This window comes from Kryptolebias marmoratus, linkage group LG15 (genome assembly GCF_001649575.2).
Source record: "Kryptolebias marmoratus isolate JLee-2015 linkage group LG15, ASM164957v2, whole genome shotgun sequence".
In the NCBI taxonomy this organism is placed as follows: Eukaryota; Metazoa; Chordata; class Actinopteri; order Cyprinodontiformes; family Rivulidae; genus Kryptolebias; species Kryptolebias marmoratus.
In genome coordinates, this window is record NC_051444.1 from 34022445 (window position 1) to 34035511 (window position 13067).

The 13067-nt window shown below is 41.5% G+C and overlaps 2 protein-coding genes across 3 annotated transcripts in view; both read right to left on the bottom strand.

Moving 5' to 3' along the window:
- The window catches only part of LOC108250683 (oocyte zinc finger protein XlCOF6.1-like), a 16999-nt gene extending 16339 nt beyond the window's left edge, over positions 1-660 (bottom strand). For both annotated transcript variants that reach the window (XM_017440678.3, XM_017440679.3), the window contains exon 1: positions 430-660. The gene's annotated coding sequence lies outside the window, so the exon portion shown is untranslated. The remainder of the gene's footprint in view (positions 1-429) is intronic.
- A 2961-nt stretch (positions 661-3621) lies between these two features.
- Positions 3622-5099, bottom strand: LOC119617725 (C-C motif chemokine 22-like). The gene is made up of 3 exons (XM_037979966.1): positions 4907-5099; positions 4697-4823; positions 3622-3971 (listed from the first exon to the last, which is right to left on the bottom strand). Exons 1-3 carry the CDS (start codon positions 4968-4970, stop codon positions 3839-3841), a joined length of 324 nt encoding a protein of 107 aa, XP_037835894.1. The 5' UTR covers positions 4971-5099; the 3' UTR covers positions 3622-3838.
- Positions 5100-13067: the final 7968 nt, after the last annotated feature.

Sequence of the window (13067 nt, forward strand, 5' to 3'; positions counted from 1 at the left end):
AGACACGGACGTATCAGAGCCAGAGCCTTTTTTCATGTGTTAATGATCCCAACCCCGACTCCGCGCTGTCGCATCTGCAGAAACTTTTTGGTGACTGTTATGACCCTGGACTGGAGCTTTAAGAATTTGGTCCAGATCTCAATGCTGTAGGCTTTATTTGTGCTTCTGTCTCTATATAAACACAGAGACACGTTAGTCACAGTCTGTGAGAGTCGCGTGCAGTCTGTGCAGCCGTCTGGTGGGAACATGCAGCGCACTGGCAGGGCCGGAAAGTGGGGGGGCCAATGGCCCCCTGGCCCCAGTGGTTCCGGCGCCTATGGTTCACATATGCTCAAGCAGAATATTAAACGAAACCAAACACAGTGGAACAGAAACATCTGTAACATTAAACTTCGGGACTTTGGTTGATTTCATTCTAAAGTTCCCTACCGGTTCTGTGGAGGCTCGGTTCGTGTTTCCAGCTGCTGTCCAGCAGTCCGATCTGGTTGGTACCGGACGATGGTCCCGTCAAACACTCCGAGTATTTCTTCAGCAGCAGCAGTCAGCCTCCCGCTCAGAAACTCTCTCAGAGGAAGAACTGAGGACATTCTGCTTCGGTTCCATCTTTCAGAGTCGAACACGGCACGCTAACTAAGCTAAATGTTAGCTTCGGAGGTCACGTGACCCGGCGAATTTCTTCTTCGGTGGTGGGAAACTAAGGTTGTTGCCAGCAGCGCCATACAGAGTTACATAAAGACCATTGTAACATTATTGTAACATAAAGAGTTACAATAATCCAGTTGGGAGCTAATGAAAGCATGAAAAGTTCCAACAGTTTTTTTATTAATAAAATACAAAATCTTAGATCACTAATCCCTCAGCTTTCACACGAACCTTTCACTTTTATTGCAGGTCCTGCTGTCTTTCAACAGTTCGAACTTGTGTGTTATAATCAGCTGGAGAAAATAGTTTATGAAATGAAGATTACTTCCTGTCCACATGATGTTATTCCAACTCACTTTTTAAAGAACATTTTAAAATCTGTTAAAATCCATTCAAAGTCATTTAAAGATAAAAATATTTTCACTTTAGATAAAAGTCTCAATTTAAAAAAGGACTTTCTAACAACAGAACTAATCTGTTTCTCAAAATTAAGACCGGAATCAAAAATTACTCTAAGATTTTTTACGGGAGACTTTACAAACTGCTCGAGGCTACCAAGATTAGCAAGGGATGTGCTACAATTACCACTAGAACCAAACAAGGTAACTTCATTGAAGTTCAGAAAATTTGGAGCTGAGGGTGAAGTAAATTCTCCGATATTTACAGAGAAACTCCTATCTGACAGATAAGACCTGAACCAGTCCAGTGCAGAGCCTTTGCCACATAAATCAAGTCTGGAGAGCAAAATACTGTCAACTGTATCAAAGGTGGCTGTCAGATCTAAAAGGAGGAGAATAACTGAGTCTCCTACATCTGTAGCTAATAAAAGATCATTAAATACCTTTAAAAGTGCAGTTTCAGTGCTGTGAAGAGTTTTAAAACCTGATTGAAAATTTTTCAAGAATGTTGTGTGTTAAAAAAAGACTGCAGCTGAATAAAAACGATCCTTTCTAAAACCTTTGACAAAAAAGGAAGCTTTGAGATAGGCCTAAAATTTGAAAAACAGAAGAATCAAGATTGGATTTCTTCAGCATCGGTTGCACAACGGCGTGTTTAAAGCAGACTGGAACGACTGCTGTTAAAAATCTCTAAAATGTCAGACCCAACAGATTTTAAAATGTTCTTTAAAAAGTGAGTTGGAATAACATCATGTGGACAGGAAGTGCTCTTCATTTTATAAACTATTTTCTCCAGCTGATTATAACACACAAGTTCGAACTGTTGAAAGACAGCAGGACTTGCAATAAAGGTGAAAGGTTCGTGTGAAAGCTGAGGGATTAGTGATCTAAGATTTTGTATTTTATTAATAAAAAACTGTTGGAACTTTTCACAAGTTTCAGAGGAACTCTCAAGACCTGAAGATGGAGGAGTATTTAGAACAGAGTTAATGGTGGAGAAAAGAACCCGTGGATTGTGAGAATTAATCACAATAATACCAGAAAAATAAAGACTTTTTCAGTCTTAACAATGTTTTGATACCTCTACAGGCTCTCTTGGAACACAACAAAAGACACCTGTAATTTATCTTTTTTCCAGTTTCGTTCAGCTTTCCTACACTCTTGTCTGGCAGAACGAGTAACATCATTTAACCAAGGTTCAGACTTTGGTTTAGGTCTCACGGTCTTAAAAGGAGCAACCGCATCAAGAACCATTTGACATTTAGGATAAAAATTAGAGGTGATTTCATTAGTAGTTAAACCAACAGGAAATTCTAAAACCTTGTTTTAAACACGTCCTTCAGTCCATCTGAGATACATCAAGATCATGTCTGCCTTCATTTATCTGTCTGTCTGCAAGCAAAATATCTCCTGAACCACTGGAAGGATATTAATGAAACTCTGAGAAAGTAATGATTGGTTTACATCTCCAGCATGTCCTGGGTCTTCCCCGGGGTCTCCTCCCAGTTGGACATGCCCAGAACACCTCCCTAGAGAGGCTTCAAGGGGACATCCTTACCAGATGTCCAAACCATCTCAACTGACTTCTCTGGATGTGAAGGAGAGCAGCTCTACTCTGAGTCCCTCCCGAATAACCAAACCTCTGACTCTATCTCTAATGGAGAGTCCAACTGGCCTGCATGGAAAACTGATTTCAGCCAGCTGTATGCGAGCTCTCATTCTTTCGGACAGTGCACAGTAATCAGAGTTCATGACCATAGGTGAGGGTAGGAACGTAGACCGACTGAGAAACAGTGAGTTTTGCCTTGCAGCTCAGCTCCCTCTTCACCACAGCAGACCGGTACAGTGTTCTCAATACTGTGGAAGCTGCACCGATCCATCTGTCAGTCTCACTCTCAGTTCTTTCCTCACCTGTGTGTGAAACCACAAGATACTTCAGCTCCTCCACTTGAGATTGTACCTCACTCCCGACCCGGAGAGAGCAGCCCGTCCTTTTCTGACTGAGGATCATGGCCTCGGATTAGGAGGTTCTGGTCCTCCTCCCAGCTGCTTCATACTCTGCTGTGAACCGCTCCAGTGAGAGCTGGAGATCACGGCACGATGAAGGCAACAGGACCGCATCATCTGCAAATAGCAGAGACAGACTTTTAGCTCTTGTCTAAGTTTAGTTGGAATACTGCCAAAAGAGATCAATTTGCTGGTGATTTGTTTGTATGTTACTGACTATTTGTGTCTTAATTGGATCATAGCCTGGCATGTTTTTATGATCTGCCTGCTTTTTGTCATATCAAGTATCTGTTGAGAAACTGAATAAATTTGGTCAGAAATGTTGGGTTCTGATTTGTTTTTCATGTTTGCCTTTATATGGTGTCAGTTACTTTCATTTAGTGAATTTTGAGTGCTTGATTGTTTTCCATTTTGTGCTCTGGTTTCTTGTCATTGTTGTGGGGCGCCTGCATGTGTTAGTGCGATTATTAGTCAGAGGGATTTGTATTTTTCTCCATAATAATAATGTTCATTTCTGTAAAGATGATTAATTTATTATTTATTATTATTTATATACAGAGCACAGAACACCAGATCCAAAAATATTTTTTATTTAAAAATGTGTCACTTTGTTCTGTAAACTACAAGAGAACTAAGATCAGCACCACATGTTCTCAGAGACAACTTTAACAGCAACGTGTTTTAGAAACAAAGGTAACATTATAAAACAGGAAACAAGAATAAAAAGTCAAACATATCCAATGTTTCATTAAGAAATAATAATTTACATGTACAGAATATTTATGCACAATCTACAATCTGACAGGTTTCAAAGTGTTGAGGTTAGTGGAGGCATTTCTTCCTTTATTGAAGTCTTCCAGCAGAACTTGAGCCCAGTCCCAACTGGCATCAATGCACAGGATTTTGTTCCTCACAGTGGTGACTCTGCAGGAAAACACACACAATGTAGAAGGTGAAGAAGACTGGAGCAGCACACTCAGCTCCTGGCTTTAAACACAACACCACAAATACTGCTTTCACCAAAATACAACAGAGTGTGTGGGAGCTGTCTGATGAACAGAAATCTTTGTTTTCAGTAAAAATAAGTTGGTTTAAAGCTTGGAACTCCACACTCTGTAGTCTGGAACTGATACATCTCCCTGGATGGGAAGGAAAACGTCTTCAACTACAGAACAGAAGTCCAGTTGCTTTGTTTTTACAACTCTTAGGACAACATTATACTGCCTCTAAGACCTGACACCTTTCACAATAAAAGCCTTCAGAATAAAAGCTCCAACATGTGATGTAAACCTGGAGTTCTGACTGGTTTGTGTTCTTTCAGCTGTCTGTTTTAGTTTCCTCCACTCTTTCAGTGGTTTTCTTTCCTGCTCTGACATCAGAAGCAGCTGTTTGAACATCTGGAACTAGAAGATGCAGTTTAAAGTGCAGGGTGATCTCTGCTGCTGTTGGTGAAGTTTCTTCCTGAAGAGTCGGAGATGACTTCAGGTAAAAACTGGAAGTTGTTTTACAGCTTTAACGTTCGGTGTGTTGGAGTCTTTGCTCTCATCAGATATTAGCACCAGAACCCAGAGGAGAGTTCTCCTGAACCACTTTAACGTTTTAGTTTTGGATCAGAATGTGGGCGGGGCTAAACAAACGTGTGAACTCACATCAGAGACTTCTTCATGCAGTGCCTCGGGCTCATCCTCAGCTGCTTCACCCTGTTCTTGGGGATTCGATGTTGACTGTGGTCAGTACAGCAGGAACCGCCCAACACCAGCTCTGGACCGAGTGGAGCTGTGAACACAAACAGGACTCAGCACCAACAAGCTCCGACTCACACAGACACACAGACAGACGACACAAGCAGAGCTCCTCACCTGCAGAGCTGTAAGACAGGAAACAGAGGAAAGCCAGGAGGCAGAGAGTCACCAGAGTCTTCATGTTTCCTCAACACCAACAGATGTTCTGCTGTTTGGATGGAGGTCCAGAGTCTGCAGGACCAGTCTGATCTGCTGTGTTTATATACAGCTGACATGTCCACACGTCTTCATTCATGCTCAGTTGGGTTCTCAGAAAGCAGCAGGTTTCCTTCCTCTTCTACTTCCTCTTCTTTTCTCCAGCTCTCACTTCATTTTCTGCTTTGCAGAGAGAAAGTGGAGTTCAGAAGAATCAGAAGGTTTCTGCTGAAAGTCTTTCTGAGAAACAACAGGATTTTACTGCAGCTTGGATCTGAACCAAACTGACTTCATCCTGTTGAAACGCTGCTCAGAACAGACTGTTCAACATGAAGACAGTGGAATAAACACTAAAACATCTCCAGAGCTGCAGGTTTTCCTCACAGAAGCATCTTCATAAAACCTCAGACTGAGTTCAGAATCATAAACTCATCAGTTTGTGGATTTGTTGTTTTTCTTTCATCTGCTCCCTCTTACAAGAGTCTCCACAGCAAATAAACTGACATGAAAGATTTGTTTTACGCTGGATCCCCTTCCTGACACAATCTGGGCTCAAAGCTGCAGCTTCAGGATTACAAGAAGGTTCACAGATCAGATGGTAAAACAAGCATAATAAAGGCTAAAATGAGCAAAACATGAGCTCAAAGCAGCAGAACACAAGCTAACACCTATAAGTAGCAGATAATAGCTAAAAGCAAAACACAGTAGGAAAAGCATAGTAGCTGAAAGCACCAAAACAGATGCTGAATTAAAATGACTAAAACAGAAGCTAAAAGTAACAACAAATGCTAACATTAAATAAATTGTAAGTAAAAATAACAAAACAGTTGTTACAGCTAAATATTTTACCAGATAAGAAGTAAAAGTTGCATAAAAAGACAAAAACAGAGCAAGTTTTCTGAAGCAGACATTCAAGAGAACTATGTTAATGGAGAAATTGAAGAGATCTCAATGTATTTCTAAAGAGTTTCTGTTGAAAAAGTAAGAAAGTTACATATATTAGAAGTCAGAGCAGACTATCACTGATCAAGCTGAACATTTTGAGGCATAAATGGTTAAATTAGCTCAAAGTAATAGTTTGATTTCAAAACACACATAGAAGAAACTGTAAAAATGAAAACAATAGTTTGAAAAACGTATCCAAATCTTCCTTTCTTCATTTCCAGAGTACTCTGGCAGATTAAATTATAAATGTGGAGGCAGCTGCCAAGGTGGGTACGATGTGGGCAACAAAATAATGTGCACAGCCTAGAATACAGGTTTACAAGCTGTACTCGTGAAAACAGGCATAGATTTTCACAAACTGAAAACACTCAGAATTCAGCTGTTTTCTTGCATTTTGGGGTCTCCAACAGTGGTAGCTGTGGACATAGGGACCTGAATGTGATTCAGGAGGCCATGGGGGGGTCAGTGTCGCTCCATGAGGAGTGGAGGGAGGTGGGTCTGAGTTCTGCTGGTTCTGCTCGCTGTAGAGCAACTGTTAGTGATGATGGCCTCACTGGTTCAGTTTAACATCAAGGAAGAGCCAGACTTTCACTTCCTCCTGTTTCCATGAATGAATAAAACAAAGAGCTTTACGGACATCAAGGAAAGTCATGTTCAGTGGAGACATGGTAGTTTTAGGGCAAACAAACAAATAAAAAACAGCTTGAATTTTGTAAATGGAGGAAATTGAATGAGTTTGGAACATTTCTGATTGTGCTGAAGATGAAGACACAAAAATCTTCCTCTAACCTGCGGTGTTATGGTCCACATGTCTAGAAATGGTTCAAAGGACACAGAACATATGAAGTCCAGACAATTCTAATATTTTAAAATGATTTTTAATGGAAACAGTCATCCCTGACAGAACAGGGAGTTGGGAGCCCCCAGTCGACCCTGACCCTCGGTGGGGCCGAGCTGGGGCGTCGTCGTCCTCGGCGACTGGGTGAGAGGTAGATCCGGACCCTCGGCGAGGCTGACTGAGGCGAGACGTCCGTCCGGACCCTCGGCGTGATGCAGCTGAGACAATGCCGCCAACCCCCACTGAGACATTGGCAGGTGGAGCGTCGTCTCGGCCGACCCCCACGGAGACGCTGGACGATAAAAAGGCGTTGCCATCCCCCTCAGGAACGCTGACCGGCAGAGAGGCGTCGCCGTACCCCTCAGGAACGCTGACGGAACTGATAGATTTTACTGGGGGCTCGGCCGAGGGTACACAGAAGTCCCAGGGCTTGGCAGAGGGCACAGAGAGGTCCCAGGGCTCGGCAGACAGTTCTGGAGGCGGGGCTGAAAGCTCTGTAGGCGAGTCAGGAGACGGGACTGAAGGTGCTGCAGGCGGGTCAGGAGACGGGACTGAAGGTGCTGCAGGCGGGTCAGGAGACGGGACTGAAGGCGCCACAGGCGGGTCAGGAGATGGGACTGTGAGATCTGGCTGACTTGGGTGATGGGAGGAACGGTGAACTAGGGGTGAAGATGGATGACAATATGTGGATGAAGTAATTAAATGTTCTTTTAACTGTAGCAAAGATGCTGGAGTAATTAGCCAGACTGAGGAGACCAGGACGGGACAGGAGGATACTTTCGATGATGTTGCAGGTGACTAGATTGTATCTTGGATCTGTGCTGGTAGCAGTTGAGGAGAGCAGTCTATTGATTTGGTTGGAGATGTTTATGAGTTCCTCGGAGGAAAACTGAACTGGTAGCTGGAGATGAGAGTACTGATGTGGAAGAAGTGGGCGTGGTAGTGTCCAACTGAACAGACTGAGAGCTGGTGACGTCGGTCTGACCCACCGGAGAAACCATGGTGGCGGCGGTCCGACCCACCGGAGAGGCTGTCACCGCTGACAGAGACGTGGAGGCTGACGCAGCCGGCATCCTCTTATGCCGACAGCAGTTTCCAGACGCTGGGGAGGCGGTTACAGAAGGACAGGGCCCACAAAGAAAAGCGAGCGGGTGCTCCTCCCACAGCTCTGCCAGGATCTGATCTTTCTCCTCTGGGGTGAGGATAACACCGACGAAGGAGTCTGCAGGGTTCTGGTTTGGTCGGTTCATTCTGTCAGGATCGTAGGTAACAGAGAAGAACCCTGAGTGCAGACTCACCTTCAAAAGAAACTTAATTTATTAAATGAAGAAAAATAAACAAAACAAATGGCTGACGTGGCAGCAACAGAAACAAAAATCCAAAAACGCACGGCAGTGTAAGGCAACAAGGAATCAAAGCACGGAGATCAGCAGCAACCAACAAACGACAAACAATGAACCGACGGATAGTGAGAGAAGTGACCGGGTTTTTGAATACTGAGGGTGACGAGGTAAGTGGAAACAGGTGAGTGGGGATAATTACAGACAGGTGGAGATGGGCGTGGCAAGGAGGGCAAAAGAGTGACGGAGGAGTAAATACTGAGCATGAACAGGAAAAACCAAACTGAAAACCACAACAAAGCAATAAAGATAACAGAACAGAAACACAAAAAATCCAAATCCTCACAATAAGGAGGGAGTGGGAGCGAGCACGGAGAGGGAGTGAGGAACCAGGAACCAGTAAACTTCAGGTCCACGTCTCCATCCTCTCCTCTCTCCCCCTTGCTCGACTAGCAGGTGGAGCTTATTCCTTCTAAAGTCTCATTAGCCAATCAGGTCTGGAAACAGGAGGACATAATAATTAGGCAGAAAATCCTTCATAAAGATGACACAGGGGCCTGTAACATGCAGTAACAGACAGTTTTCTAAAAGGAAACGGGAAGTCTTGTTGTCAGAAGCAGCTCTAAATGTGTCCTTGAACGAGCACAAAAACAATTACAGTCCATGAACATCACATGGACTGCTTCAGGGATGGAGTCTGAGACTAACAGTTTGTTCATCAGTTTAATGTAACAACATGTAAAAGATGTAACAGTAATTATCACTTGTTGTCAGGAAAAGTTGGCAGTCACATCTGTCTTCATTTATCTGTCTGACTGCAAGCAACATATCTCCTGAACCACTGGAAGGATGTTAATGAAACTCTGAGAAAGTAATCGTTGGTTTACATCTACAACTGATTAACCTTTGAAGTCAAGCTGCTTCAAGATGGCCGCCACAGCTAAGCAACCTCAGCAAACCCAAAAATGTCTATAGCTCAGTCTGTTTTACAGATATTGAGTTGGTAGTAGCTGAGAAACTCTCTCTATCAGGTGGCCCAGGATCTTTGTTGGAAACGTTAGCATACAAGGCAGCAGGTGAAATGCATTTCTTCAGGGAATGTTTGTTTTGTTACTCCATGTCTTTGTGTGGCACTGGCCATTTTGCCCTCAGTCCTTTTTACTATCAGGGAACCATTCTCTCCTGCTCCTCATGTGTTCATGAGCCCCAGCTGTTTCCACTAGCTATCATTCAGCATACTTAGACACTTGGTTTGCTGTCACTCATCAGTCCATCATACTGTTTGCTTTTTCCCCTCATGCTCCTTGTTGTTGACTTCTCTCTGTATTTGGTTTGCTGCCCTGTCATGTTATTTCATTCTTTATTTTTACTCACTCAATCCTTGTGTTTTGTCTGCACTTTTGGGTCCCCTTAGTCAACAAATCTTGAGTGTTTGCGACCAAACAACCAGAAAACTATGTTTGTATTCAGTGAGGACAGTATTTGAAAATCATTTCCTATTTTTGTGAGCACTGCTTACCAAACTGCATTTTTACCCGTGCACATTAGTTGTATTCCACCTGTGCCCACATTGTACCCATCTTGGCTCGTTTTGTACCCAACTTGGCAGCCCCCTCCACGTTCATGATTTAATGTACTGGGGTGCCCTTTAGAGGACATAAGCAGATTTGGACCAGTTTTTGACTGTGTCTAATATCAGAGTAATGCCTTGCAATAGCTCAGTGGTCAATGCCGCAGTCTCCTAATCCTGAGGCTGCAGATTTGAGCTCAGGTTGCACCAGTAAAGGCATCAGACGTAAAACAGTTACCAAATCTGTCGTTCACAGTTCACTGTGGTGACCCCTGAAGAAGGGAGCAGCTGAAAGGAGAGCAACAACATCTGCCTGCTCAGATTCACATCTCATATTCAATCCAAATTTTAGTAAATATTTTAACTTCACCGCTGTGCAAAAGTCTGTCTTAGTTTATGATTTTTACAGCTGAAAGATCTGTCAGTAGTACACAAAAACTTTCTGGAACTGAAAGTGAATCCTGCTGAAAATGATTCATACCTGTTTATCTGTCCCTCATCAGTCAGCAAATTACAAATTCAAAGATTAAGATCTTTTCTGATGAGCCTGAACAAGATTTAATGTGGTCAACAGTTTAAACATTTCAAAATGAAACACTCAACTGAAAGCTTCTAAATATCTTTTTTTCTCTTTTACTGTTTAAATCTTCTTATTCCTTCAGAACGTATGCCTGGAGATGAAATGTCTCTTCTTTGAAATATTTTTGTCATTTTTCTCCATTACTGCCACAAAGTGACAGAAAGACCTTTTAATGATCTCTTTAGAGGTCAGTCACTGTAAGACACAGTTCACACCTGAGGCTGAAGAAGAAGCCAAAAGTGGATGTGTAAATCCCAGAAATCACATTACATTACCATTTACATTCACAGAAAAACTGCAGAAGAGAAACGAGGAAGTGAAACTGGGGAAAATACTGACACACAGTTAAACAAGTTCATTAGAGGAATTTTTAACATCTTGTTTAGAATTTCAGTTATTTATAATACAGAAAAATTCCCAGGAAAATATTATTTTTCAGCTAAATCTGAACTAAATCATTACTATTCTGTATTAAAGAAACAATGTAATAATTAATATAATTTTCATTATTCAAAATAAATTACTCAGTTTCAGGAAGTTTTACTAATTTGTGTTTGGAGAGAAGATAATTTTCTCTCAATCTGTTCAATATACTCTGAATAAATAGTTTGGGTCATGTGTTAAGTTTTTTTTTTTTAAACATATATTTAATAATTTTAACAAGAGAATAAGAAACACACAAACATTCACTTACAAAGACTTAAAAAGTAGAAAAAAAAGGACATACACAGGGAAAAAAGGGGTTTGCAGCAGACCCTCATTAGACCATTCAACATATACATCAGTTTGACTCACCATGTAACCTTATAACCAATCCCCTTTTCTATCCATTGAATTGGATATCATTTTGGCACAGCCAAGTGTAAAAGACAGACCAGATAACCCAAAATTTATCAAGCTTGTTCTTAGTAAAATAACTGATTCTCTCAAGTGCGAAGAATGTCATTTGTGTAGTCCATTGTGAAATTCCACAAATGTCCCTTTCTTCCAAGAAAGTGCAATACAGCGTTTAGCTTCCAAAAAGGAGACATTTAGTAGGGATCTCAAGTTGTTTGGGATAATAAAGTCATCAGGATAGATATTCAAGATACACATTTTAGGATTCAAAGGAACCTTTTTACCAATCATCTGGCCAATCACCATCAATACTTCCTTCCAAAGTGCTAACACTCGAGGACACTCCCACATACAATGAAACAAAGAACCTTTTTGGGAGGTACATTTAATGCAGGTGTCAGGAATATTAGGGTTAAAATAATGCAATTTAACTGGAGTAATGTATTGCCTAGTCAGCCATTTGTATTGTAATAATTTGGAATTTGCGTTAGCAGATTGTGTATGAATCGAAGTGCAGGCTTCTGACCACTCCTCACTCGACAGGCTCTCTCCCAAGTCCGCTTCCCATGCTTTTAGGATGTTAGCCGAAGATTCTTTACATTTGTCAACAAACAAGGAATAAAGAAGAGACACCTGTCCTCTGTCATATAGGTGACTTACAATAATGTCTTCTAATGAAGACAAAGAGGGTAGATCAAGATTATTTTGTTGCTTGGATAAAATGAAACTCCGAATTTGAAGATATTTATAGAAATGTTTTGTAGGAATGTCATATTTGCTTTTAAGGTCTTCGAATGACATAAATACACTCCCTGTAAAAAGATCAGATACCTTAGCTATCCCCTTAGCTGACCACAGTTTAAAACCTGGGTCTGCTCTACCTTGATCAAAGTCCCTATTTCCAAAAATGGGTGAGAACTGGGATAGTTGTTGCTTTTCTCCCAAATAATCAAGTACTTTTTGCCAGACATGCATTGTATTTTTCAGAAAAGGGTTTTTTGTTTGTTTAACAAGCTTTTTCCTGTCTGATGAATACAAGTATAAGTTTATAGGAATAGAAATCAGCTGGGACTCCATCGTAACCCACGCTGGGGGCTCTCTGGAAATAAAATAAAACATAGCTGCCCTGATCTGGGCTGCCCAAAAATACCATAATAAATTTGGCAGTTGTAAACCTCCTCTGTCATAAGGTAGATATAAAAGGGACAGTCTCACTCTAGGACGCTTACCATTCCAGATGAAGTTGGAAAAAGCTTTATTTATCTCCTTAAAGAAGGAGAGAGGAGGGGAAAGTGGAACTGATTGGAAAACGTATAAAAATTTTGGCAATATTGTCATTTTTATAATGTTGACGCGACCTATTAAGGAAATGGGTAGTTTGGACCATCTTTCTATTAATTGCATAACTGATTCTGTAAGGCGATTATAATTGGTTGGAATAATATCATTTATTGTAGGGGTAACTTTAACCCCTAGATAGGTAAATCCTTGTTTAGACGCTACATAAGGAGTTGAAACTGGAGGATTGAGGCGTTCTTTCTCTGATAGGTACATTATTTCAGATTTAGCATTATTTACCTTATATCCTGAAAAAACTCCAAAAGATTTAATTAAATCAGTTATTATGGACATGGTGTTACCCAGCTTGGAGCAAAACAGGATTATGTCATCTGCATACAAGGCTATACGATGTTCCAAGCCCCCTATTCTTATGCCGGTTATATTATCGTGTCTACGAATTGCCATAGCTAAAGGCTCGATGGCCAATGTGAACAACAGAGGAGAAAGGGGGCAACCCTGCCTTGTCCCACGTTTCAATTTAAAGGGAGATGATGTTAGACCATTGGTTAAGATTTCAGCTTGCGGGTTTGAGTAAATTATCTTTACCCATCTAAGAAACTTCCCTCCTATACCAAAGCGTTCCATAACAGCAAACATATATTGCCATTCTATCCTGTCAAAGGCCTTCTCTA